At 36.2% G+C, this 27,712-nt stretch overlaps 1 protein-coding gene across 5 annotated transcripts in view; it reads right to left on the bottom strand.

The window, feature by feature from the left end:
* Positions 1-27,712, bottom strand: part of PDE4D (phosphodiesterase 4D) — a 1,019,286-nt gene that overhangs the window by 227,681 nt on the left and 763,893 nt on the right. The window contains exon 1 of one of the 5 annotated variants that reach the window (XM_006180363.3): positions 25,496-26,508. The exons of the other annotated variants lie outside the window; for them this stretch is intronic. Coding sequence (XP_006180425.1) covers positions 25,496-25,560 — 65 coding nt within the window. The 5' untranslated portion in view covers positions 25,561-26,508. Of the gene's footprint in view, positions 1-25,495; positions 26,509-27,712 lie in introns of those variants that run through there. 5 annotated transcript variants of the gene reach the window in all.

The following is a 27,712-nucleotide window of genomic DNA, read 5'->3' on the forward strand; positions in this document are numbered from 1 at the left end:
ATGATGGTTATCTTCTTAAAACTAGGACAAATATTGGGCAGAATTTTTGTGGAAGCAGAGTAAGGAGCTGATTTTCAGGAGGTGGGCTAGTATTTTCAATGTTTGTGGGCATCATTTAATGCAGAAGCAGTTTACTGAGTAAAACAGAAATAAGGGGGCCCCACCCACAGTCACACAAGGCTAAGAGAGTCTCAGCTTCCCAGAGCCTCAACAATGGACACTTTCAGGGTTTGGGTTGTTTGCCTGGATTGAATACAATGGCTTTTTACATTGATAAAGTCTGCTGTACAACCTTTCATTGATGGACATTTTTAAAATAAAAATGGAATGTAGCCCTAGGCTACATTATTGATCAAGAATTCCCTCTGTTATATACTAGAAACTTGCTTGAAAATGGAAACTTGCTGAACAGGTGAACTGTATCTCGGTTCTGCAACCTGCTCTCCCCACTGTGTTGTCACTTGAACCTCACCTGTTGCTCTGCTCCTCCCTGTTCTCTAGGAATAATTCTGATTTTAAGCAGAAGCAAATTTAGAAGTCCTTCAGCATCACTCTGGAGACCACATCACACCACCTTTGCCATGGTTGCTTTGAAAATCCACCCCATCTCTTTTCCTGGCTTCTGCCTTAGTTCCTTCTGCCTATCTTCTTTTCTGAGACTCCAGTTCATATGATCTTCAGGTGTAGACTTAAGTTGCTCTGTTCCTATTCCATCCCTGAATTGCAAGCTGGTATACAGACCTTCCTGGGGTCACATGATCTAGACCAGTGATCTCCAATCTTATGGGATAGCATAATTCTAACTGCAAGCACCTCCATCAGGTATTCATTTTTAAAAAGTTATATTCTTGTATTACTGTATCAAAATATTATCTACTTCAAAAAATACAGTACAAAGATAAATTAATAGATTTGACTATATAAAACACCATAAACAAAAGTAAAAAAAAAAACCCTAAAGTTGGAATATATAATTACAATAAATGTAAGATGAAAAGACTCTTACCTAATATGTAAAGAACCTTTTTTAATCAATAGGAAAAACTATACAACCATAATAGAAAAACAACTAATAGGCAAACAGAAAATTTACAGAATGGCTGATATCTTTAATCTTTGGGGAAAATTAGAAACAGCTTAAATGCCTGACAACAGGTAAATGTTTAAATTATAAAATATATTAAGGTAGAATATGCATGCATATAAATATTATCCCAAATAATATTAAATGATATGGGAAAATGCTCATGATAAAATGTTAAATTTAAAAAAAACTAAAGTAAAAGTGCATGAACATATGACTGCTATTAGTACCATATTTACTTAGAAAAAGGTTGGAAGAAAATACCTAAGAGTTCACAGTAGTCATTTTGAGGAGTGGTGAGGTAAGTAATTTGTATTTGTATTTTTCTATATTTTTAAAAGATCCTAGAGTGCACATGAATTGCTTTTATAACACTTATTTTAAAAAAGATAATATGTAGGGGTTACTGTGCCTTGATCCTAAATATTTTGCAGATTGTATGGCAAGAATTTTCAAATTAGTACTGCTTTCCTAATTGGGTAAACTGTAAAGGTGTCCTCAACAACAGAACATGGTTAGAATCAGTGAAATATTATTCATTTCATATTCAACTTGGGGGCAAGCCACAACTGTGCTATGCCTTATTTTAAACAGTTATACTAAGGCAGTTTCCCATAAGGCAAGCTTTTAGAGGGACAGAGGTCAAGGGTGTAGGCTTGGGTGTCCAGCAGCCTGGCTTGGAGTTCTTACTCCACCACACAGAGTGCAGGGACAGTACATGGGTGACTCTTCCTCTGCAAGCCTCAGCCGGACTAACCAGACATCCTTGTGTCCCTTACACAGACGCCTTATCAACCCCACGTTCTAATAACTGAACGATGACTTAATAGGACTACTCAACGTCATCCGAAGTGTAAATGGAGAAGTGACAGTATGGATGGATAGAAAGAGACTCAGAAATAAACAAATACACAGTGATCCTGGGTAAACTCTCCATCAGTTGCTTCACTGGGTGCCTGGGCTCCTAGTGTAACAATGGGCATAACAGTACCAGCTCAGCTACAGCCATAGGAATCTACTGGTGTATTTAGTTGTTGCAATTAGATCATGATCAACAGTACGGTTACATTCTCTTGTCATGTTACACATAAAATGTCAAAGAATCTTGCTTTTTTTTTTTATAGGAGAGAGAAAAATCGGCAACTGTGAGGTTTTTATGATACAAAATTCTTTGTTAGCTCTGTTAACATTTGGTAAATGAATTACTTACTAGTTGCCTCATGGCAGGAAAATCCCTACTTATTTCTGAAAAACTGCTGTGATTAATCAGTATCTTCTTATCTAAAAATAAACAATAGTCCTGCCAAAGGGAAAGTGTATCATGATTTGCTAGGAATAAATGTGATAAATGCATTTTTTAAATAAAATGAAATATAAGACTTCTTTTTAGTTACAATCATCTTCATAAATGAATTCTTCAGGAATAAATTGTTAATAGGAAGTTAGTTGGATGGAATACTTGTTCTGGTGGCATCTTTGTTAATTCCATCACTCAACCCCTTTCCACCCCAAACACAGTTGCACAACACATAGCATATTCCTCATTCCCACATCAGGATGGAGACAATGACTGAAGCACAATGTATTCATTTCTTCACCCATGGTTTTATTTCTCTGAAAAAACAGGCTTTTTAGCTCTAAGGGACATCCGTTTTATAAATTTCTGATAAAATCAAATTATTTTACATTATTCCTACAGGTTGAATGTTTATGGAATCTCTTCTCTATATCTTTCTTGATGTATTTTTAAACTAATTTGTATTGATTGCTGCCAGGATCTTTTTTTATTTGATAGAAGAACTAAGTGAACCAAAGTCAGGTAGTTTTCAAAATCATGTTTGCTTAATATATGTTGAAAAAAAAGGATTAAGGATTTTGATTGTTAAAGGATGCTAAATTATTCTTCTCCAGCTGCAAATCACGCCCTCCCAGCACCATAGAAGGAACCTTCGCTCATGGAGGAGTGGTCTGAGCAGTGCAGAACAAATAAATGCTTAAGGAATAAATGAGTGAATGCAACAATGAACAAATCAACGAGCAAATGAATGCAGGCATGTTTCTGTCATTTAATAAGGCAAGCTAATTTAACCAAAAGCAGAAATCAGAATCCACTGGTGTATTTAAGCACCAGTAGATTAAACAGAGGGGGAAAAAAAACCACTATAAGTTCTGTCTCCAAAAAAAAAAAGAAAAACTCACATTAAAAAAGCGGATTTTCAAGCACAGTGAAAAGCAAACACAGAGCCGCTTCCGAGCTCCGTGATGGCTGCCGTGCAGGGAGCAAGTAAGGGTTCCCTCTTCAGTCACCAATGCACAGAACTTGGACCGACAGTACAGAAACTGTGAAGGGCTCCGCACTGACCAGCCCTGCCTGTCAGCACCCGCTGCACCTGTCGTGGATACTTCAGCTACCTCTCTTCTTGTCTCTCAACCCCAGAATTCACCCAGACCCTAGCTTTTTTTTATTTTTTGCCTTTGATATGGACTGGGCTGTATAAAACATTTGGGAGACATTACTTCTGAGTAAGAGCTAAATAATGCCTAATTTTTGAAATGATACCATGACCCCTAAAGATAGAACAGCAGACGTTGTATTTTTGCCCTAATGACTAAAACTGACATCAGACTGAGCAGACGGCAAAGAGACAGGTCGTGTAGCACTGACACTTCATAGTGCAGGATGACTGATGCCAAGCCCAGATGAAAAAACCTCTGTCCTAACCAACATCTGTCAGAATGTGACCAGAAAATATATATATTTTTTTAATTAATGAATCACATTTGCATTTGAAAAATGAATTAGTGCACATAGTAAAAATCCCCCTAAGTCAAAATAGTGAGTCCTTAACCCCCTTCCAAGTCAAATTCCCAAGCCTATAGCTACCTCTTCTCCAAACTAGCAGCAATTATCATTGCCTGGAGCGCACGTGCAGAAATACACCAGCAGGTGAACACATCTTCATGTGTGTGGAAAGTCTTTGTATATTTACATAAATGGAAACATTGCACCTTGACTTTTTCATTGAAAAATACACTCAGACTAAATTAATAATGGTGCAATTATTCAACAGAAGAACTTTCTGCTGTAAAAAAGAGTGAGAATATAGCCAATTTGGAAAACAGTTAAAAAAAAAGTTAAACACAAATGTACCATTGGACCCAGCAACTCTTCTACTAGGTACATACCCATGGAAAGTAAAAACATTTGCCCACATGAAAGTTTCTGCATAAATATTCATAGCAGCATTATGATAACCCAAAGGTGAAAACAACCCAAACGTCTATCAATTGATGAACAGATAAATTAAATGTGGTACATCTATACAATGGAATATTATTTGTCCATAAAAAGGAATGAAATACTTTGATACACACAACAACATAAATGAACCTTGAAAATGTTGTGCTAAGTGAAAGAAGCCAGTCATGAAAGACTACATATTACATGATTCTGTGTCAATGAAATATTCAGAACGGGCAAATCTATAGAGCCAAAAACTCGATTAACAGCTGACGAGGGTCAGGAGTGGGGCAGGCTATGTGGGCCTTGGAGGGGGATAGCTACAGGGTACTGGGTTGCTTCTAGGGTGATAAAATATACTAAAACTGATCATGGTATGGCTGTACAACTGTGTGAATATATTACAAATTGATTAATTGTATGCTTTCAATGAGTGAATAATATGGTATGTGAATTACATTTCAATACAACTCCTTCCAAAAGAGCCAGAAGCCTCTTCATGAACCAACACATTGTCAAGGGAAAAACAACTGTTGTTTTACACAAACAATCTACATCAAAGGCAAAAAAAGAAGAAAAAAGGACAGTGAAAACATAGAGAATGCCTCTTAGTTTGTAAAAAGGGGGAGTGAATAGAATTTATAGTTTCATTGTTTGCACTCACATAAACAAACTCTGAGGGACACACAAAGAAAACTACTGAAAGAGAAGACCTCTAAGTCTGAGAACCATCTTTTCAAATATTAACAATAATAATAATAATAGTGAATATTGCCTGCGGATGACTCCATACCAGTACATAAGAGACCTTCCTCACCACTACACGGTATTCCACTGTTGCCGGACAAAACTGTTGAATTTTGATGAACAATTAGGCTGTTTCTAGTCTTCTATTTTAAGAACTGCTGTAGAACATTCTTGTACATATATTTTTGTACCTATAGCCCAAGCACATAGGCAGAGCAAATTTTAAAAACTGGAGTTGCTACAACAAAGGTAGACAATATAAGACATCCTTAAATAATGCAACCAAAAAATACTTCTTAAATTTGTTGACAGCTGTAGCAACTGTAAAAACTCTAATAGAGTTTAATTACAATCACTGAACAAATTATATTTTTCTGAAAACGATTAAATAAAAATTTAGGATTTTCCCATTTTGTGTCACAAGAGCACAAAGAGAAGCACAGCAAGTTTCTTTTAAAAGATATTCAGACCAAAGCCAACTGGTTTATTCCATGCAAGCTCTGGAACTTGAGCAAGAGAAGCCTCCTTTTAATAGGCATGAATTTATTTGAATTCGTTACGTGGTTTCCCAAATGTTGTGCACATTTAAAGTGACCTTTCAGCCTCCAAGTAGGAGTCTCTGAGCAAAGGAATGAAGACAATTTCAGTTTCAATGAAGACAAACATTAGCGGTCAAGACCCGATGAAGACCATTTGAATTCTATGGAGGCAAAACCATCACCAAAAGAAATGAAACCATCAGGGCAGCAGTAAACTGGGTAAAATTTAATTCTGGGAAGTGTTGATGGTGCAAAGAGGTATTACTGAGCGTCCACGGAACACGGGGCTATGCTGGGATGCAACCTTCCATTTATTCCTTCCACTCTCTCAGGCTCATTTTGGAGTTGTATTTGAGCAGTTCTCCTTAGCTGCATTATTTATCATCTCTACTTACACATATCTGGGAAAGGGAAACTCTGTTATGCACTATGATCAACGAATGGTAGATACCAACAAACTGTTATGGTTGACAGAGTAATAAAGAATTATACCCTTATCTTTAATAAACATTAAGCTGTCAAAAGAATTAGAGTGCAATATATTTCACATGAAAACCTTAATTAATTTATTTTTTGGTTGCTACTGTTGCTTTGGTCATTATTTTGTTATTTTTAATCCAGAAAGTACTGGAGAACTGGTAGGTTGAGCACAAGATGACTGTGATGATGATTTGTGATGGTTTTCAGTTAATAGAAGTCCAAAGTATATTGGATGTTTAAAGCTGAGAGAACCCATTCATGAACTACTTAATTGTGGCAGGGAAAAGAATATGGCACATGTCCTGAGCAGTCTTGCCAGTCAGAATTCATATTGTCACGGTGAGTACACCATCTTATCAGCTAAAGACCAACATTGTATCCTTTGGAAGATTACTCCAGCCAGTTGCTAGAATCATTCTTTTTTCCCTCATACATATATCCACTTACTAATTACATTTTGAATTCAAACTTTAAATTTAGCCCATAGAGGTATCAGAACAATGAAATCTATGTACTCACAGCAAGAGAAAATTCAACATGGGTTGCCTAGTGGGCGACTTGTTACCTAAAATAGCGGTAAATTGACCAGGAGGAAACACAGATGCTAGTGTTATGCTTTAAGTATGATCACAGAGCTAAGTAGTTCTTAGTGATTTCTTGAATTTTTGTATTTCCCTGGGCTGAGAGAGGCATTGACAATCAATGAAAATCTTAAAGCCTAATAAGAATGTTTTTCAATTCTAGCAAGTCAACCCTTAGGAGGCTCTTAAACTTTTCATTAAGAGGAAAACTGCAGCTGCATAGAATCCAGGGGGCACTTTTACTCCAGAAGGCTTTCCTTCCATCCCTAGGTGAAGTTCAGTTTCTCTGTCCTCGGCCCACCAGGACTCTTAGGAACATTCTAGCACCAGAGGATGGGCTCAGGTTCATGCAGAAAACCAACACCAAGGTTTGAGAGTGGGGAAACTCATCATTTTAAGATTTCCAACTTTCACTGGAAATCTGAATGTGAGGGTCATATAAATGCAGGGTCTTTCAAGATCATTCTCTTAATTTCTTTTCTCTTAAAAATAATTGAAAAAGATGGCCTTTTTCCTGCTCTTCATATAGTTGGATATTCAAGGGTTTTGTACTGGCTATAATTCTCTTCTTGCCAAGTTGTGCTTGACTGGTTCCTTCAGTCCTCAGCCTCCCTGACCAGCAAACTAAAGTACATCTCCAGGACACATACATACATGTACACACACACATACACACACACACATACACATACACGTGCATGCACACGTTAATTCAGTCCTTTGTGTAGTACTCCTTTCACTGCACTTACCATATTGGGAATCATTTTATTCAATTTATTTTAATCACTTTTATTCAATAAGCTCCACGAAGGGAGGGAGGCACCAATGTATCCCCAGGGCCTAGCACAAAGAAGAGACCAAATACGTATTTGTCTATTTAGAAATACATGGGGTGGGGGTTGGGGGTTATAGCTCAGTGGTAGAGCACATGCTTAGCACGCATGAGGTCCTGAATTCAATACTCAGTGCCTCCACTAACAAGAAGAAGAAATGAAAAAGAAATGTATACAAACCTATAGAAAACTGTCCTAAACAAAAAATCTTGTTGAACTATTTTTTTTATAAAAGAGCACTTTATATCTCTTATCCTTTTGTGGCATCACTGTAAGCTACTATTAAAATGTAATTTATATGTGTCTAGGAACAGAACAAAGCAATGTATTTCTAAATACTATAATATTTAGAAAATAACATATTTTTAAGAGGGCTATGTCAAAGAAAGTTTCAGTCTAGATTTAACTAGAAGTGAAGCTGAGGTATTCCATATTCATGTAAATTTATTTAATAGAATAATAAGTTTATATCAAGCCAAGATTCACACTTACTAGTCTTCAAAAAATAATTAGATTTTACCCAGAGCTTTTATGATTTTTTTCAGTAAAACTTCCATTATCATTTCACTTGTGAAAGATCATGTACTTGTCATATCATATACCACTTTGTTAAACGGCTAAAATTCTTACATCTTCAAAGCAATAACTTGTATCAAAGAATGACCTGCGTCAAAACTAACATAGAAACATAAACAAGAAAATACTATGAGGAGTCTTTTCCCTCCTAATAATGATAAACTGGCAAACACTTATATGGTTTGCTGTGTGGCCAGCATTGTGCAAGCAAGCACTTTCCATGTATTCTTTCATTTAACCTTTCTAGGAACTCCAGGGACAGTTTTTCCCTTTGTCCAAGATCACCCAGCTTGTAAGTGGAGCAGCCTAGTTTCAAACTTGACCTGACTTCAGGACCCTCCCCATCTCTCCAGTACCTATTGTTGGCACTTTTCAAACCGCCTCTGAGCTCAGCTCTGTGATGCCCCATTCTGTGTTTTCCTAGGGTCTAAAGCAATAGAAATACTTTGAATGTAGTCAAACAAATAAGGTCTGACATCAAAGTGATCTCAAGGTTTAAAACTAGCCATTAATTTTCACATGGAACAAAAAAGAGTATCTATAAAGCCATACGGAACTTGACCATCTGGCCTACTCCTAGTGCAGAAAGCTTAAACAGGCTACATCAAACTTTCTAAGTGCTTTTGATTTCTCTCTGTAAAATGGTAAAAGGTTTTCTTAGATAACTAAGAAAAAAGAACTGACTTTCTCACCAAGATTCCAGATTAAATCTCTTTACATGCAGCATAACTTTCCACCTACCCACCTACTAGTAAAAGCAACTCAGAGTTACTCAGAATCCCTCTTCAAATCTCTCTTAAGTCATCAGAATTATTTTGAGGGACCACCCCTTATTTTCTAACTCTTATTCCTCTTACTCACAACTCTTATTTCTCTTACTTACAACTCTTATATTACAAGGAACATTTATTTCTCCCCACCAGTACAAATGAATTTATTCAGGATGCTATACTAACGCAGAAATCACCAGAATTGAGATTGAATTCTATAGAAGTTTTAATGGATTTAACTTCCTTTCTCAACAAACTTTATAGGAAATCTCAAGTTCCAACATGGGTTGAGATGCAAAGCACTACCTTTCCTTTTCTTTTTTTCTACATTTTTGCATTTTCCTAGGGTCTTAAGAAACAGAAATACTTTGGATTTGTTTGTTTAGGGGGGAGGTAGTTAGGTTTATTTATTTGTTTAATTAATTATTTTTTTTAATGGAGGTACTAGGGACTGAACCAAGGACCTAGTGCATGCTAAACACACAGTCTACCACTGACCTATATACCCTCCCCCAACTACCTTTTCTTTTATCTGACTACCTGAATGTACTCCATCTTAGCCAGAACGGACTGTCATCCACTTAAAAAGATTGTCCTGAGAGGTTTTTTTTTCTCTTCTTCAAACAGGTTGACATTCCAATTTGGGCACTAAAGAATACAGGAAGTCAAAGAAGACTTTAAAGCAACTTTTATTTATAAATATTTCAGAAGACACTAAGGTTTTCATTTGGTATCCAATTAAGTCTTACTTTGAGGGCTAGAGCTTCTTTATGTGAATTTGAAATTTACTGGGTTGGTTACACCTACACAATATCTAGGAAGCAACTGAGTGGACATGAGCTGCCTAGAGCGACTGGCATGAAAGGAATTTGGTAATTTAAATATTTTAATAAATGTAAAATAAATATTTAAATAAAAGTTTGTATGTGTAGGTCCATATTCATACTTCACCCATCTATTGTGTATACATTCAATAACACACAAATGGCATGAATTATGGAAGCAAACACGTTTGGTACTTTGAACAAATTATCCAGTTTATTGAAGTAAATTATCTAACACTCTAATTTATGTATTAGAAATTTAGGCAATTTTTGACCATTAGGAAATGACCCATGTGTGAAATTTAAAACAATGAACCTCTGTACTTTATACATGAAATTACCAGCCGTTTAAAAAGAAAGTCAAATCACCAACAGAACAAAACCAGAAGTGAAAAAAAAAATTCAAAAGCTAGTTACTTAGAAGGGATGACAAAGGCATAATGCTGGAAGAAGTAGGAGATTCAAGTGAGAAATTAATTTGTAATTCAATTTCAATCTTAAAAATAAACTTTATAAAATTTATAAACACAATCTTATAGTTTTCTGACTATAGATGCTATTTATGGACTTGCCCACAATATGTACTGAAGTGTTAGGATTTACTAACCGAGGTAAGTTTTGATGTCAGACTGAGTTCAAAACTAGTAATATAGAGCCGGAGCTGTTATAATTGCACAAAAATACCAGTAGTCCAGATGTATCACTGGGAATCGTGTAATAACATACTTCACTGTGAAAGTCTGATAATAATAATTTGATATTTTGTTGGCAAACAGGTTTTCCATTGTTGTGTGGTACCCTTGTGTGGCAGTTGTAAGCCTTATGGACAAATCCTATACACAGAACTACAGTGGGACATGAATGTCATTTTCTTCTGATTTTCTACATGGAAACTGGTCTTTGCTAGTTCAAAGCTCCTATTTAGATCCCTATTTGATGAAACAAACTTACTTAGATTCATGGAGTTATAGTGATGGATTAGACATGATGTTATAAAGGAATAAAACCGCACTCAACCATGGTAATAGTAAAATGAGTTTATTCAGAGAGTTGGCAAACAAGCTAGCAGCAGTCTTTGGGGAGAGGAAAAGTTTATTTCCCTTATTAGTGAAACAGAGCCCTCCAACATTTTTCAGACTTTTTAACTGGGACCTATAAAAACGAAAGTCGCTTGGAGATTATCTGTGAAGACAGACATTTTGGCAATAAGGTTAAATTATGTCAAATGTTAATTTGAGTTATTTTTGTTTAAACTTCACTTCTTCCCAGCTATTTTTCTGATGTTCCCTTCTTGTGTTCTCTTTCTCTATAGATGTTAAAATTGCCTAGTTTATATTTTACGTTTGAAAAATTAAAGGCTAAATTCATCTAAATAAGAAAGAAATCTGTTGGTTTTAAAGCTTATTTAAATAAAATAACCTTAAATATTTAACTTGGCTGACAGAGCCTTGTTAGGAGGTGATTAAACAATTTATTTAGAATGAAAATATCCTTCTAGCCCAAGAAAAATATTTTGGTTAAAAAATCAAATATTCCAGATTTATCTCATAGTACCCCACTCCAAATTCAAGTAGAGAGGTTTTTAAATCATTCTGTTCACCCCTAGATTTCTGAAAGCAATGGAACCACTTTGAAACTATAAATGATCTCCTATCATGAAAGTAAAAAATATCCTAGAGATACAGTAAAACGTATAAGTAGAAATCCTCTGCTACAAAGGAATACTTTAGAAAGTCACTAAATTGGAAATTTTATGAAGGTGATGATGGCTAATATTTCTTCATTGTCTCTCTAACAGCCATAAGGGTGCCTGGGGCAGAACTGATTTAATAAACATTGTTAAGTGAAGCAATGAAAAATATGCCTTTAATTTTGCAACTAATAAAAGAGCTACAGAAACAAAATTCTACTTTAAAAACTACATGTTAAGCTATAGAATCAGATCAAATGGTCAAGGGGCTAAAAAGTGTTCTTGTACAACACTAAAAGCAAATCACTTTCTTAATTACTAAGGATTAAGCCTTGCTTTTTTAGCATTCCAAAAAAATCTCAGTCTAGAAGTATGGTAAAGCTAAAAGCAACTTAATAGTGGGAAAGGTTCCGAGCAGGAATGCTAACCCTGACTTTGGAGGTCAGAGGTCAACTCCGTTTGTTAGGACTCTAGGTCATGCTTGGCTCTCAGATTCAGCATCCCAGCTATGGGATCTGTCTAATGCGACAGCTGTGCTTGGCTTCAAAACGCTGAGAGTGAAGTTGGAGTAAGCCCGAAGCGGGGGTCTTGGTACTTCTCCCAGCAGATCTCTCAACTGGGAGACCACCACATTGATGGAGTTAGATCAGCCATGTCATCTGGGCAATGAATGCAGGCATCACACATCAGCACTTCTGTTCATGACTAGCTGACAGTACTGAGATGAGTCACTCGGGCAAGGAGAAAAGGCTGAGGAAAACTGGGAAGCATAGATTCTAGGATTGGAGACTCATGAGAGGATGAGAAGTTTTGAGACCAGAATTATCAGTGAAGTTGGTAAACTAAGGGTGAAAGCCACAGGAAACAGGCAAAAGTTCTCCCTGATCTGATACTTTACAATTCCTTGCCACAGAGAGTAAATTCTGTCTTTACAGTGCTCACTCAGTACAGTCCCTAGCAGAGTGCCATTTATCAAAAGAAAATGAAAAATAAAATGACAACCTATGGAATAGGAGAAAATGATCAGTAACTGATACGAGTGACAAAGGCTTAATTTCCAGAATATATAAACAGCTCATACAACTTAATAACCAAAAAACAAACAACCCAATCCAAAAATGGGCAGAAGATCTAAACACACAGTTCTCCAATGAAGACATACAAATGGCCAAGAGGCACATGAAAAATGCTCAGTATCACTAATTATCAGAGAAATGCAAATCACAACTACAATGAGGGATCACCTCACACCAGTCAGAATGGCCATCATTCAAAAGTCCACAAACGATAAATGCTGGAGATGGTGTGGATAAAAGGGAACCTTCCTACGCTGCTGGTGGGAACGTAGTTTGGTGCAGCCACTGTGGAAAACAGTATAGAGATTCCTCAAAAAACTAAAACTAGACTTACCATAAGACCCAGCAATCCCACTTCCAGGTATATATCCAAAGAGAATTCTAATTCAAAAAGATACATGCACCACAATGTTCATAGTAGCACTATGTATAATAGCCAAAACATGGAATCAACCTAAATGTCCATTGATAGATGACTAGATAAAGAGGTATATTTATACAATGGAATACTACTCAACCATAAAAAGAATAAAATAATGCCATTTGCAACAACATGGATGGACCTAGAGATCATCATTCTAAGTGAAGTAAGCCAGAAAGAGAAAGAAAAATACTGTATGATATCACTCGTATGTGAAATCTAAAAAAAAAAAGAAAAAAACGGACACTATGAACTCATCTACAAAACAGAAACAGACTCACAGACATAGTAAATAATCTTATGATTACCAAAGAAAGGAGGTGGGAAGGGATAAATTTGACAGTTTGAGATTTGCAAATGTTAGCCACTATATATAAAAATAGATTTAAAAAAAAAGTTTCTTCTGTATAGCATAGGGAACTATATTCAATATCTTGTAATAACCTTTAATGAAAAAGAATATGAAAACAAATATATGTATGTATATGCATGACTGGGACATTGTGCTGCACACCAGAAATTGACACATTATAACTGACTGTACTTCAAAAAAAAAGAAAATTTTTTAAAAATTAAAAAATAAAAAATAAAAGCAGATTGGAACATTTTCTTTGTGATGTAGAACAACTCCCCGTTCTCTCTTCAAGCAACAGACAGATGTTGGATACTGCTGACGTAACAGACACTGCGCTGGGCACACAAGTACAAAGATGGATAAACCCAGTCTACCCCCTTCAACACACTCACAGTCCCAGAGGAGAAGCAGGCGAGGCAGCAGACAATTGTTGCAACACTTCTAGAGCTGTGACAGAGAAATGTACCAGGTCTCAAGAGAACACAGAGAAGGGAGTTTTAATTCTGACTGGGGAGGTCTAGGGAGGCTTCCCAAAAAAAGTCCATTGAGGCTGAATGTAAGCAAACAAAAATCTAAGCAGAGTTTGTACATTAAACTATATTCAAAGGATTACTGTAAATTGACAACAGTTTTAATTGCTCATATTGTCCAATACACCAAATATGATCTAAACCATTAGCATAAATAATTTTTACCCTGGATTTATATTTCAAACAAATTGCTTAATGAACTATACACTAGTAAGCATGAATGAACTATATACAACTACATCAACACGGGATAAACTCTTGAACATCAATTTGCCAGGAAAAAAAAACAATCAGCTACAAAATATTACAAACTGTATTACTCCTTTTATATAAAATTCAAGAGTAGAAAATAGTATTTTTCTGTGATTTTTAAAATTCAGATAGTTGTTATACTTGGTGTAGGTGGCGAGTAGCTGAATGGGACACAAAGGTGGCTTTAGGGCTGTTGGTAGCATTATTTTAATCTGGATGGTGACTACAAGGGTGGCCACTGATAATGAGAATGACTTATCTTCCTTTCTTTGGTTTTCAATAACCCAAAAGAGTTTTTATGGTTTCTGATTTGCACACATATTCTTCATAGGTGATAAATTACTAAAAACATGTCAAACATTTCTAAAAAGTATACACATATATGTGTATGTATGTATAAATCCTACTTTTCCCACAACTTTATTTGTATGCACATTTCATGGCAGAGTTTAGATATCAAGAATTATATTATGAGACCACCAGGGACACTTAAATGGCAAGTAGTCACATGACACTTGTCTTCTCTTCTCTGGTGGACATCACTAACTGATGGTAGCACTGTTTTTCTCTAAGTCCCAGTGCAGCACCCCATACTTTATTCCATGTGGCTACTGCTAGCTGACCACAGATGAAAATGATTAGCCATTTTGGTTTTAAACAATGGGGACTAATTCTTTTGCTGTTTACATAAGACCTTACAATTAAGGACAAATTTCACATATATTTCCAGGTCAGGGTATAATTTCACACCTATATATGTAAAATCATTTTCCCAATTATAATAACACCTTTATAAAGTCATGTTTGCTAACAGCCTGTTTTATGTTTTTGTGTTTTAGATTACCATAGAAACAATTACTGATTCATATATAATTAGACACAATTTAAACAACAGGACTCAGAAAAACAATAGGGATTATTTTTCCCAAGCACAGATTCAGGGAATCTTTATGGCCCAATCTTTCCCCCAAAGTTGTTAATCACGATAAAGTAATTCTTTTACACATTTTTATTGGTAACTACTCATAGTAAAATAAGTGGACATCAGAGACAATGGAATGCTAACTGGTTGTGCTTACTGAACCACTGCATTCATTATATTTCTAGCCTCTATGCTTTTCGGCTTATCCTGAAGCAATACTTTGGGCCACAGGAACAGACCTTCCATCCAGATCCCATTTTTTGCCTGCTGTCTTTCTAGAAACAGAAGGTGAAAGAGGCTTAAGCCCTTTTTGCTGAACTAGGATGTCAGGGTCAATTAAAGCGAAGTCCTACCCAGTCTGGGGTCTGCTAAGGAGGATGAGACTCAGGCTACAGAGATAACAATCTGTGAATTATACAACCCAGGATGCAGTAAGGATAAAAGGAGGAGGGGATCTGGAAAGGTAGGGAAGGCCTGGCAGGGAGATACAGTAAGGCTGAACCACCAGGCAATCCCAAGTAGGAGGGTTAGAAAGTCTTTACACGGATGCATCTATGGATAAAGTCCAGCCTCCCAGCCCCTTCTTTCAGATTAAACCCCCGCCTAGGACTGCCTCCCTAGGGGGTTCTGAGCAACTGTTAAATAACCAAATCAGAGGCATTTTAGCTTTCAGTTGATCACTTCTTATTCTGCCACTTTCTCTATGTGGTTTACTTCTCTGATCCACCTGAATAGAAGTATGTCTTCTTTCAATCACAGTGTTAATGTGATTTACCCAGAACACCTAGCTTTGTAGAAAAGTTTGGTGTCCAAGAAGACTGCCTTATGGAAAACAAGCCCGCCTTATGGAAAATAAGCCCTTATAGACTGAATCAGTTTCATATATATATATATATATATATATATATATATATATATATATATATATATATATATATATGTGTGTGTGTGTGAAATAATTCTTGATTATTTAAAAATTTTCACTAATGTACAAACTTGAAAAATGCATAATATAAGCTAACATTTCCTGGCACTCACAAGGAATCAACTACTGTGCTAAGAATTTTAAGTTAATTAACCCATGTGACATGGTAAGTTGCTAAATGTAACATTTAATCATTTTAAAAAGCCATGTGAATTCATGAAATTCTCTTATTTGCCATACGATCTTGGGTAAGTGAGTTTACTTCACTAGTCTATCAAATGAGGAATAATAAGAATGGGTGACTCAGAGGATTTATGATGAGGACTTGATGGGCTAATTCTTGTCAAATGCACGGCCTGGTACCTGTACAGGGTAAGCACTCAGAAAGCAGCAATTACAGTTATTTTTACTTCTGTGAAGCCTCCATTGGGAGAACAGAGAGAAGTAAAGTGAGAATTTCAAGGCATGAATTTTAGCAACTTAATTAGGTAGGTGACTTTAAAAAAAAAAATAGAACGATCAGAGTCCAGTTATCTGAGGACTCCGGTCAAAGCGATGTCTTGAATTTCCTTCAAGAGAATGCTGAGGCCTCAACCTCCACATCTCTTCATGCATATTCATCCAGTCCAATTTTTTGAGAAGTTACAACAGAATTACCATAGTATGAGCTAACTTCACAGACATAAATTTAAGAATTACATTTAACTCCCATACAAATTATAACTAGAACTGCTTTCACCCATTTAATGGATGGAATAAGTTTTGGCTATTTGATCTCAAACTTCAGGTTTGAGTTTTGAAAAAATATTTCTCCAACAAAACCTGTCACCACAAAAGCACTGACATTGTTTCTAACAATTTTCCTATTTGACTAGAAATGTTAAAGACTAGCAAAACTTTCCTATTTCCAAAATGGGGTCAAGAATGGGAAGAATTAGATTATATGTTATTCTCTGTGGTTTGGTTCATTTCAAAGATTTTTATGATTCTACTCACTGGTCAAATGCCAGAGAGGAAGAAGACAGTTCAACTTATGGTCTGACTGGGGGAGAGAGTCAATAAAGTGACCATATCAGGAACCAGCTAGATCTCTAGAGAACAAGGCAGGGTTAAAGTCCACTTTCTACTTCACCCATCCTTATGGTCCATGGTGGAAGGCTTGTGTGCAAATCTCAAGAAGGATGGCAGACAAATAAAAAAAGTTCTTTTCTCTTGAGATGCACAAGGTTAAAAGGAGAAACATAGAACAATCAGGGAAGGAAGGAAAGACATAAGCTGATCAAGTTTTTGAACACCACGAGGCCAAACCATGTGTTGCCAAAGCAGTGGAGAAAGCAGGGAAAAGCAAATAAAACAAGAACAACAATAGTAACAATGACAAATGTGGGATCTGGAACTAGATCATGTTTTCTTCAGCACTGTGATTTATGAACTGTGTGACTTCAATTTTAGCTCATGGAGTCATTGTGAGCTAAATCGTGTAGAGCATCAAGTCCAATGTCTGACAAAGAGTATGTCTCAATACTGAGCTATCACCAGTACAAGGATTGCCACTTCTAACTATCACTGCCTATCACTCCTAAGACTATCACTGTAGACTGAGGAGCTGCTGTCCTAGCAAGATGGTGGTCCAGTTGCCAATCAGTTACCTGCTGTTCCACGATACAGTTACATCAGAAGAAACATTGCTAGAATGCTACTGGCTAAAAGCTGACACATTTTGCAATAATTCTTCCTAACTATAACAGTCTCAATCATATAAATCCCTCAATACAAAGGATAAATTCTGTACCACATTGCAATGGAATGAAATCATGGATGTGAGGAATTACTATTTTCCATATTCCACATACACATGAACACTTCACACATACTAATTTTAAAAAGTTGAATTTCTCATCTTGAATGTATTTTAAACAGGACAGAGAATTAGGCACAATGGGAACAAAGGCTCATCTGTGTGAAGGACAATTACATACTGAAACTATGTTTTAGGAAACATTTCTTTTAACAAGTCACACTCGGTTCCATCTCTTTTACAGTTCAAAATGTAATATAAAATGAAAAAAGACTAAGAAGTCACTTACTAGCAGTTTTCAAACATCATAAAGGAAAATCTACTTATCTATTGATTCACTACCGCTATATCCACTGATAAACCATAGGAAGAAATGGGTTAAATTTTAAGCAAGGGAGATTAGTATTAGATATAAACAAAACGTTAATTGTGTGGGTTGTAAAACATCAGGACCTTTCCTGGAAGGAAGCTTTGGAAGCTATAATCCCAGTGTGTGTATATTCTACGCTCAGTTTCTAGTTTTCTCATTTCTTGTTCTCTCCCTTGGAAAGACTTGAAGTAGACTTTATCCTCTGGCAGAAGTTCTTAGTGCTGAGATGAGGGGGAGGAAAAAAACAAAAAACAAAAAACCGCATCTTCTACATTCAAGTCCTTTACTGGAGCTTCTGCCAGAAGGTGGCAGTGTGATTAAACAGGGCTGCGCACTAAACGGTAGATGTCTGATTCAAATGGGCTGCGGTTCTTCTATACTGGCCTCCCCTCTATCCTTCCCTCCTACTTCTGTAGCTGCTCCTTCAGCCCTTTTCCACAATCTTGCCCTTATTGTTTCTCACTTTTATTCTGAAGATCAGCTTAGCTTAGCTTTCCCCAAATCCACATCCTCACCCATCACCCAGGATGCTCCCAGGAGAGTCAACTGACCTTCGGAAGGTTGAAGGTAGATAATAAATACATATCATTCTTATTTCTCCTGTTATGCTAAGAAGCGCATCCCTAGGTTCTGGGATTCTCCCTATTCTCCATACTTCTGAAGGACTTCCTAGTTTAGGCCGAACTTGACCATGGAGCAAGGCAATTTGAGAGCTGAGACATATTACAGGCATAGCCTCCCATTAGTGATATTTCCTTGGTTACAGTTAATGGTACCTTATCCAGGCTCACTATCTTGTGCCCCTGTGATTCCCCAGGCTTTCTGTGGGCCCTGATCCCTGGAGAGACTTGGTACTTTGGGCTAGAGCATCCTTTACTTCTGCCATCCATTTTCTAATACATCTTCAACCTCTGTTTTATCTTTTGAAAAGCTGGAAAATCTCCAGAAAAGCCGGATAATCTCCGGAAAAGCCCCTTTAAAAAAAACTATGTTGGCTTTCAATTAAGACTGTGCTTTCTTTGTGACTACAGTCTTCACTAGCCTAGTTAACAGCCTCCAGATTTCATTCTTGCTACCTTTATCCAGGCTTTCACAATTCTGTATGTTTAGTATTAGGATTCTTCAGAATATTCATACATCCCTCTCAGGCATCTTTCCCTAAGGAAAATCTCCTTGAGCCTCTTCAGCTTCAGCTTAGAATCTAGTTTTCTCAGTCTTGCTAGAGGCAGTCGGATGGATCCGTGACTAACCATTCCTGTACCCATGATTACGTCATGACCTCATTCCTTCTGATTTAATAAAATTCACTACATGATTGAAATGACTAACAGAGGGACTAATAAGCAAGCTTATTCAGTAAAGACCTATGCTGAAAGGCAAGTTTCAGTGATGGGGCCAAAACCATGTAAGAAAAGAGTAGATTCCAGGTGGGACTAAATGTTGCTGCACACATGATCACAGCCAGTTTTATCCACGTGGAGCCTGCAGAGTGCATGGGAGCTGATAAGAGTGTTTCACAGGGCAATGTTACCTATGAACTTTATTCAGCAGAGACATGAGAGAAAAAGTGGTTTGAGAGCCCCATTTAAAAATACCCAAACTAAAGAAACCTTTCTTCTGAAGAATTCAATACTAATTCAGCATTTCTTTACCAACTGCCATATTGAATTCCTGACTGGTCAGCTATCTGTATATTTAATAAGCGATGATTTTCCCAGCCAAAATAAGTTTAGAATAAATTTGTAAAAAATAAGAATATGCTAAAGAAAACGAAAGGATCTTGACTATTATAACTCTCCTGTGATTTCCCGGAAGTGAGAATTGTCCCATAATGCTGAAGTCTTTCAAGTCTTTGAACTGTTGTTATTTGAACTTCCCAGGAAGTTTAATTACCACCAAATTTATTCCAGACCACGTAGGGGTAGAGAAAATACACATGACTCTAGTGGTAGGGCAGCCCTATAGAAAGTAGACCTATAAAGGATCATAGTGGTCTATTAGCTAAGTGGCTTTCAAACAGTAGTCCTTGGAACCTAGAGCTCCTTAGAGGCGTTGCAAGGATGGGGATTGGGTTGCGGTGGGGGAGAGGGTAAAGATGCTAACTCAGTGGCTCTTTTACTGTTCTATGTATGTTTATGTATTTTTACTCATATATACCATACATATGTATCTTTTTATAAATTTATCTTTATATACCAAACATACATACAATACACTCCCTTATGTATATTAGCATAGCATTTGTAAAAAGTGTTCATTGAAAATACATGTTTGAAGTTCACTGACCTAACTCATCCCCTTTACTTTACAGATGAATAAACCTGGTTAGAGAGGGACTAGGTGGCTTCTCCAGGGACACAAAGCAAGAGAGAAGTAGGATGGACAAATGACTTTTTCAGAGAATTTCATAATTTATGACTTTAAAGAGTAAATCTATCTGTGATCCACTCTTTGTTTCCCTGGCATTAAAACATTATTCATGTTTTAAATAATATTCAAGGTATTTAAATGTCTTCTCTTAAGAGCTGTTTAGGTCTATATGAACAGACCTATAACAGATATGAAACAAAGGTAGGTAATAGGATCAAAAATGTCAACTGCATGTTTAAAACTCTAAACTAATCCTGAAAACAGTCACTTCCCTAAGCCAAGTTACAGTGTACACAGAACAAGCAGGAAGTATGCAAATTCCATTTGTTTTTCCATTTACAAAAGCTGGTAAGATAAAAGATACAGGAAGGAAGATTTTGTACCTTTTTCAAAGTTTACTTAAAACAGTATGAAACTTTGTACAAAGTCTGAGATATAGTACCTGTTTCTTTCCTTAAGCCTTACAGAGCTTATAGAGAACAAAGTAAAACTGTCCAACATAATTGGAAAGAAAATCTATTCAGAAGTGGGAAGCACTGAATTTTGCTCTGTATTTCTCGATAATAGAGAAGAGATGAACTTATTTGCTACCAGCATAGAATATACTGGCCCAGAGTTTACAATTACAAAAGTCAAACAGTCACTCTTCAACACCCAACATCAGCCTTAAACTTCATAGGCTACCATACCTCTAAAAAGACAACTTCCAATTTATTTCTGGAATCGCCCAATCTCTAACCAAATGTTTTAGTGCCTTTAGATATATCCACAAGATAGGCAATTTCACAGTCATTAGATATGACAATTATGTAGATAGGAGAGGGAAGCAATACGCGGAAGTAAGGAGAGTACTGTCCTTGGAGTAGACCGATGTGGGTTCAGATCCTGGCCCTCCCCAGGCGGCCAAAGGGCTTTGTTCAAGTTACTTCATCTCTTAGGTTCACTGCCTCTTCTGTAACCTGTGAACAACTCCTTCCCTTCATTGTTGTCATAAGAACTAAACAAGATACTGTATGTAAAATTCTCCACAGAGTTCTCATTCGTAAAAGATACTCAATAGAATGAAAGCCACAAGTATTATTACTGGAAAAGTAGAGAAATGCTGACATGTAAATGAAGCTGCAGAGCACAGAACTAGTACTGAGGGCCATTTAAGACATGTTAGGTAAAAAAATGAGAATAGCTGAGGATGGGATTAGTGGGGGTTATAAGCAATTTTTCCTCCAAAATATGACTGTTGTTACATATTGTTTTATATTTCATTATAAAACTAGTAGTCTGCTCAAATATTTTTACTATGATCATGAGGCCAAAACAAGAATTCTCAGCCAGCCTGAACTTTTATAACCTTAGGAGGAGAGAGTTAATGGAAAAAAGAAATCATTTATTGATCTGAGAAGCAACGTTATTCAGAAAATCGTACCTGTTCAGTATTGAAATGCTATTGGCCATATTTTGGACACTGAGCAAATTTCTGTTTACCAGGTAAACAGGTATCTACACATATAAAGATAAGCTTGCTAAGGCAAATTGTAATTATATTTTTTAAACATTTAAAATTTCATGTATAATATTTGCTCGATGAAAAAGTTCATATGATATAGTACAGTGACAAGAAGAGAGAAAATCTCTCTACCGCTATTCCTGCCATTTTTACCCTAAAAGGTAACCACTACCAAAGGCTTGGGACAGGGCCCTCCAGACTTCTTTCCTATGTCTATAAGCCTAAGTACAATTTTTACGTATTTAATAATCTGCTTCAAAATTTCCGTTAGAAAAAACCCACAGTCATATTTTAAACAGTAGCATCTCCTTTTCCCCCCGGATTACATAGTGAACAATCTTAAATATCACAAGTATATGTCAAATAATGAATGTCTGGCAGTAGAAAAGAACAAAGTCCAGTTTTATTGACCACAGTTCTCTTTATATTTACGTTTAGAAGGCTAATTATTTTTTACTTAAACTGAATTACAGAAATCTTGGTTAGATTAATGAGACGTACCACTGGGATATGTTTGTAAATGGTAAAATGCTATAGGATTATAATTTTATTATAATATATAATTACTGAGTAAATCTAAATTTAAGACATGTAAAATTAAAATATTTATGTTAATGTAAGTGCCTCATTGTTTTCTCATTTAGAATTTAAAGGTAGAGTTTCTTTACTGAAATGACTGAAATAGAAAGGCACAGGATTCCCCAGTCAATGAATTTGCTAATTTTATTATCTTTGTAACATAAGAAAACACATATATCAATTTCATGCAGATTTTTAAAAGAATGCTAAAGGATGAATAGCATAGTCACATTCTGCTAGAACCTGGCACATAGTAGTTACTCAGTAAATATCTGCTGAATAGATAAAAGTAACCTAGTATTTATACTTATTATATAATATTTTAAATTTGTGACACCTATATTACAAGGAAACATTAATTTCAAGATTATTTTTATTTAATTTTTTTGAAATTCATATTATTTTAACTATAAATAAAACTTGTTTTTTAAGGAGATGAATTAAGAGGAAAGGTATATAATATCATTCATTAGGAATATGCCATGAAATTCCTTTTTAAAATGGGACTATCTCATAGGGATTTAATCAGGGCTGTAAACTATAAGTTAATGTGAACTGTTTTTTACAGTACTGGCTGGAGAGAAACAGGGAAAAGTAATTTGAAGCATTGGATTCTTGCAGAAGGTAGTTAGCAAACTTGCAAAGGTAGCATTTAGTTTGGAGGCATCCAAGGGGAAAATAGAGAGTTTTTTAGAGAAAATGGGCCAATGGAACAGAAAATAGATTTACATAAGCAGAATTAAGATGGTAAAGGCAAAAGATGGTTCTCCAAAAACAAAGTATTCTCAAGTGCAGAATGAAATAAAATCATCTGAAAAAGGAATATTTATTTGGTCTCTCAAGTGGAAGTCAGCTGTTAAGAGGATGAAGTAGGTTTTCGCTTTTGAAAAGGAATCAGGGTTGGGGTGGGGAAGTTAGAACAGAAAAGCTGGTGAGAGGACACTGTCCCACAGAACTCTCTGGGGCATGTACGTGTAGATGTACAGGGAGAGAAAGGGCTGCTTTTTTTGGTAACCAAGTGAACATATATATGTGTGTGCATCTATATGTATACAGATACACAGGTATATTTCCTCTATATACCTTATCTGTAATCTATATAGATTCTACTATATATAGATATAAATAAATAAATGTATGTATAGCATTTGAACGATAAACGGGATAAGAAAACTGTTAAACTGTAATTACAGCAATTACAACCTTAGGTCAAATGATTTAAAGGCAGCAGTGATGCACCCAAATAGTTGTATTATTAATAAGTCAGATGTAAGATTAATAACTGGGAAGGTTTCTGTAGTGTGCTGTTAGGAATCATTAGCGTGGAGACATTTATCTCTTATATAAACACCATTCTGACCCAAACACTATGCAAAATAGTTAAAATCAAGTGGAACAATATACACAATCATAAATCAACACTAAAAATATATTTTGAATTGTGGCCCTATTTATTTATGAAAATACCTTCTATAATTAAGAATAATAGAATAGTTGTGGATAAAAATAGACTATAACAATCTCAGAGGAGTAAAGGATGTCAATGTTACTATTCTCCAGAAATGAACTAATTGTTGCTGATTGAACCCTGACTTTGGAAATAAGTCCTGCAGAATTTTAGGCAAAAAGGGAAGTATGCTCGTTAAATATTATTTACTTAAGTATAAGAGCCTTTTCCACGTAGGCAGGATAGAAATCACAAGTAAATAAAATTCTCTCATTTTATAAATTCTGACTACCCATTTACATTAAAGATTTATACTAGCTATGGTAATTAATAAAAGGATTCTACCTATTTCCCAGTATTTATTATTTGGCATAAAATAGCCTCAAAATTTATTTGGAGATGCAATCTTTTCTTTAAATAAACTCAAGGAAGAATTTATTGCATGTATTCTTTTATCACAAAAAATCACAACTGATGTAAGAGATGAGAGGTGGATCTATACTTTATGAAAACTCACAGAAATACCACTGAAGGGACAATTCTAGTCTCCTATAAAACACTAGTATAATAACAGCAAATGATAGCCCCACCACTAAATGTGGGCTGAATTCCTTATGCAAATAACGTGAGTATTTATCTGTGTGTTTGCCTGCTTAGATTATTATACACAATATATTTTGCCTGCCTGCTTCCATCTTATCCCCTACAGCTACCTTCAATCATTGCTTTTATTTCTCCTGTCTGAAAAAGGATTGTTTCCACTCCAAAGAGGTGAGCTTAGTTATTTACAATCACTAAGATAAAATAAAGTTAACTTCTGAAACAGCCAAAGAATATTTTGTAAATAACTATTTTAGACACAAAAGTTACTTTATTGAGAAAATATTCCTTAGGGACCATATGCCTATGAGCATATCAAACAATACTGAAGAAATGGTAGAATTAAATATTAGAATATATTGAAATTAACATACTTTTCATTAGGATGAAAATAGTAAAATTACCAAAAAATGTAATTATCAGGGGACATTACAGTAACAAAATAAAGCACAGGAGATTCTTGGATGATAAGCGACCTGATACACATTTAGCCATATAGTTAAATTCAAGCTGGTTCGTATGATTAATATCTACAACATTATCAATTTCTCTGACACATCTGTGCTAAAAGCCAAGGTACTACTTCTAAAGACCACGACAAAGACTGCCAACTACCAGTCTGCTTGCACCAGGAAAGAAAGATAAGAAAACAAGCAACCAAATTAGACAGTGAAAAATGGTAAGTTTTCATTTTCTAAACTCCCAACATATTTGCAAGTTTCCTCTTCTAAAAATTGTCACCAGATGAATCGCCATAGTCCACATGGAGTTAAAAAAAAAAGTGAGAGCACCCCTGTTTTTAGAGGAGACAAAATCAGGCACAAAATAGAGAATAAAAGTGTCATTAACACTGTGATCTTTTTCACAAAGCCCAAACATCACACCTAACACTTGAACCTCGTCAGCAATTACTAAATACTCCAGTATTACGTCAATCTTAAAAGGAAAGAAAGGGAGAAGCAAGAGAGAAAAGCACGTTACCACACTCCCTCTGAAGTCCTCAGGGAACTTGTAGACCGGGATCTTGGCTTCATAATAATGCTCATTTTGGGGGGAAAAAAAGAAAAAGAAAAAAAAATCTTCTAGTATTTTGATTAATACATTTCAGCTGTGTTTCTACAAAGATGGCTTGAAATATATTCCATTTCCAAGGGAGGCTTGCTTGAAGAAATCCAAATTTCCCAGAGTCCAACTCCTGTCCGCAGTCCAGCACAGAGGGAAACTTCTAAGACACAGGAACGTTTTCCTCTTTCATACTGAATTTACTCCAGCATTAGGCAGTTCGGAAGTGACAGTTTGTTTTCTGTTTTGCATTGCCAAGGGAGGAACTGGATTTTGAATCTATTCTTCACTGGTCACAAGGGCAACCAACACAGTGAAAGAGCTACTTGATCTCATCTTTTCTGCAATTCCATAGTAACAGGCTTAAAGGGTTCTGACACTCTAAAAGTGCTCAGGTAGACAGAAAGGAAACGGAAAAAGACCGCGAGGTGCTGTAACACCGGAGAGCTGTCAGGGAAGTTCCATTTCAGGGCGACCACAGGAAAACACTCTTCTCCGGGAGCCAAGAAGTCAGGGAAGGAACAAAGCTCTCCACACTTGGGTTGGGCCCACTGCTATACCTGTGAATGTAATTTCTGTTGTGTCCCCTGCTTAGAATCTGACTCCAAGCCTTTGTGAATGAGAACTATCATTCAATCTCACCAGGCAGAAAGTATTCCTCAAGGGCTGTATGACGTCCGTCCGTAGGAAGGCAGTTCAAAACATAGCAGGGAAGTGAGAGAGTAAAAAAAAAAAAACAAAAAAAACAGGCACCCAGCCGATCTAGTCAATTGCTGAAACTTACAAAGCTTAGGAGCTGACTCCAGCCAGAGACCAGGAGTGTAAACCAGCCAAGCAGACAGAAGACATCTCGAAACTTACAAAACCATTTCCTCCTGTGGGAAATGAGGTGTCTATGTTATTCAGGGTAAGTTTCCCTGGGCACCTTTATAAGGAACACACCCCTTTGCCATAGACTTGTTTATCTTCCCTCAAAAAAAAAAAAAAAAAAGAAAGAAAAGAAAGAAAGAATCATTTTCTCCAAGTACTACACTGAGAACTAAAATTTCTAGTCCAAAGCAAAGTTGAGAGGACTTGGGGACTTAGCAGCAGTTCATTTTGAGCATATTTAATGAAATGTTACGCTTTGGGGATGTTTGTAGAGACGCAAACTGCCTCTTAAAAATTCAACAGAATGTAGCAGGCATAATTACATCAGGTCCTGCTTCAATGTTTAACTGAAAAATCTAATGTATTGTTGCTGGACAAGTGGCTACACGAACTGAGGCTGTTCCCTTGCACAACATTTTCTAAACCTTATTTTTTTTTTTGAAAATCATATGCAAATTTCACTAATTTCTATACATGAAGACTCTGGGTTTGCAAACTCCTAACAGCTCTTCAGTAAGGAATGAAGCTTGTATCAAACCACCTCAACATCTCTCCTTATTGTGAAGACCAATCCCTGCCTCACTTCCTACATCTGAAATAAAAACTGTTCTCTTATAGTAGGCATAGTCTAAACTGATCCGAATTGCTTCTAAGAGAATGACCTCCTTTGCCTATCCTTCTGAACATTTGCACCAAGGCTAGACTTTCTCGTCTGGGAGTGTCAACTTCAGTTATTTCACACGTAAATTATCAAATGAAAATAATTTCAGCATTCTGATTCCTTAAATGACATTAGTGAGTACGTTGGCTCTCTAGTCTGACGTGAAAGTGGTATTTATTTAGCATTTGCAGGCAGGATGTTAAAGTGCAATTGTGACCCACCCAAAGGACTTGGAAAATTAATGTAGTAAGGCATCTCGCCAGAGCTCCGGCTGCTTATTACAACAAACACTTCAGCTCCTCCCCTGGTCACACTTCAAGGTGCATTTATGATTTAGTCTCCTCTTAGTGACCCACAGGCCTCTCAAGGTAAATGCCAATAAATTGTTTGCCATATACTTATCTGCTTAAGCAGTTCGGTTTTCTGATGACTGTTCATGGACATTCACATATTCTTGGCTCTGTCCCATGTTAAATATATTCCTGCCACTTAAAAGCAGGTTAACCAAACACATGTTTTTAGAAAATCGAAAGTTGGAGAGACCACTACTCATGTTTTGGAGGGAGGGGGCTTACAACAAGAGCTTTATCTTTTTTCTTGGAATT

Source organism: Camelus ferus, chromosome 3, assembly GCF_009834535.1.
Source record: "Camelus ferus isolate YT-003-E chromosome 3, BCGSAC_Cfer_1.0, whole genome shotgun sequence".
Lineage (NCBI taxonomy): Eukaryota > Metazoa > Chordata > Mammalia > Artiodactyla > Camelidae > Camelus > Camelus ferus.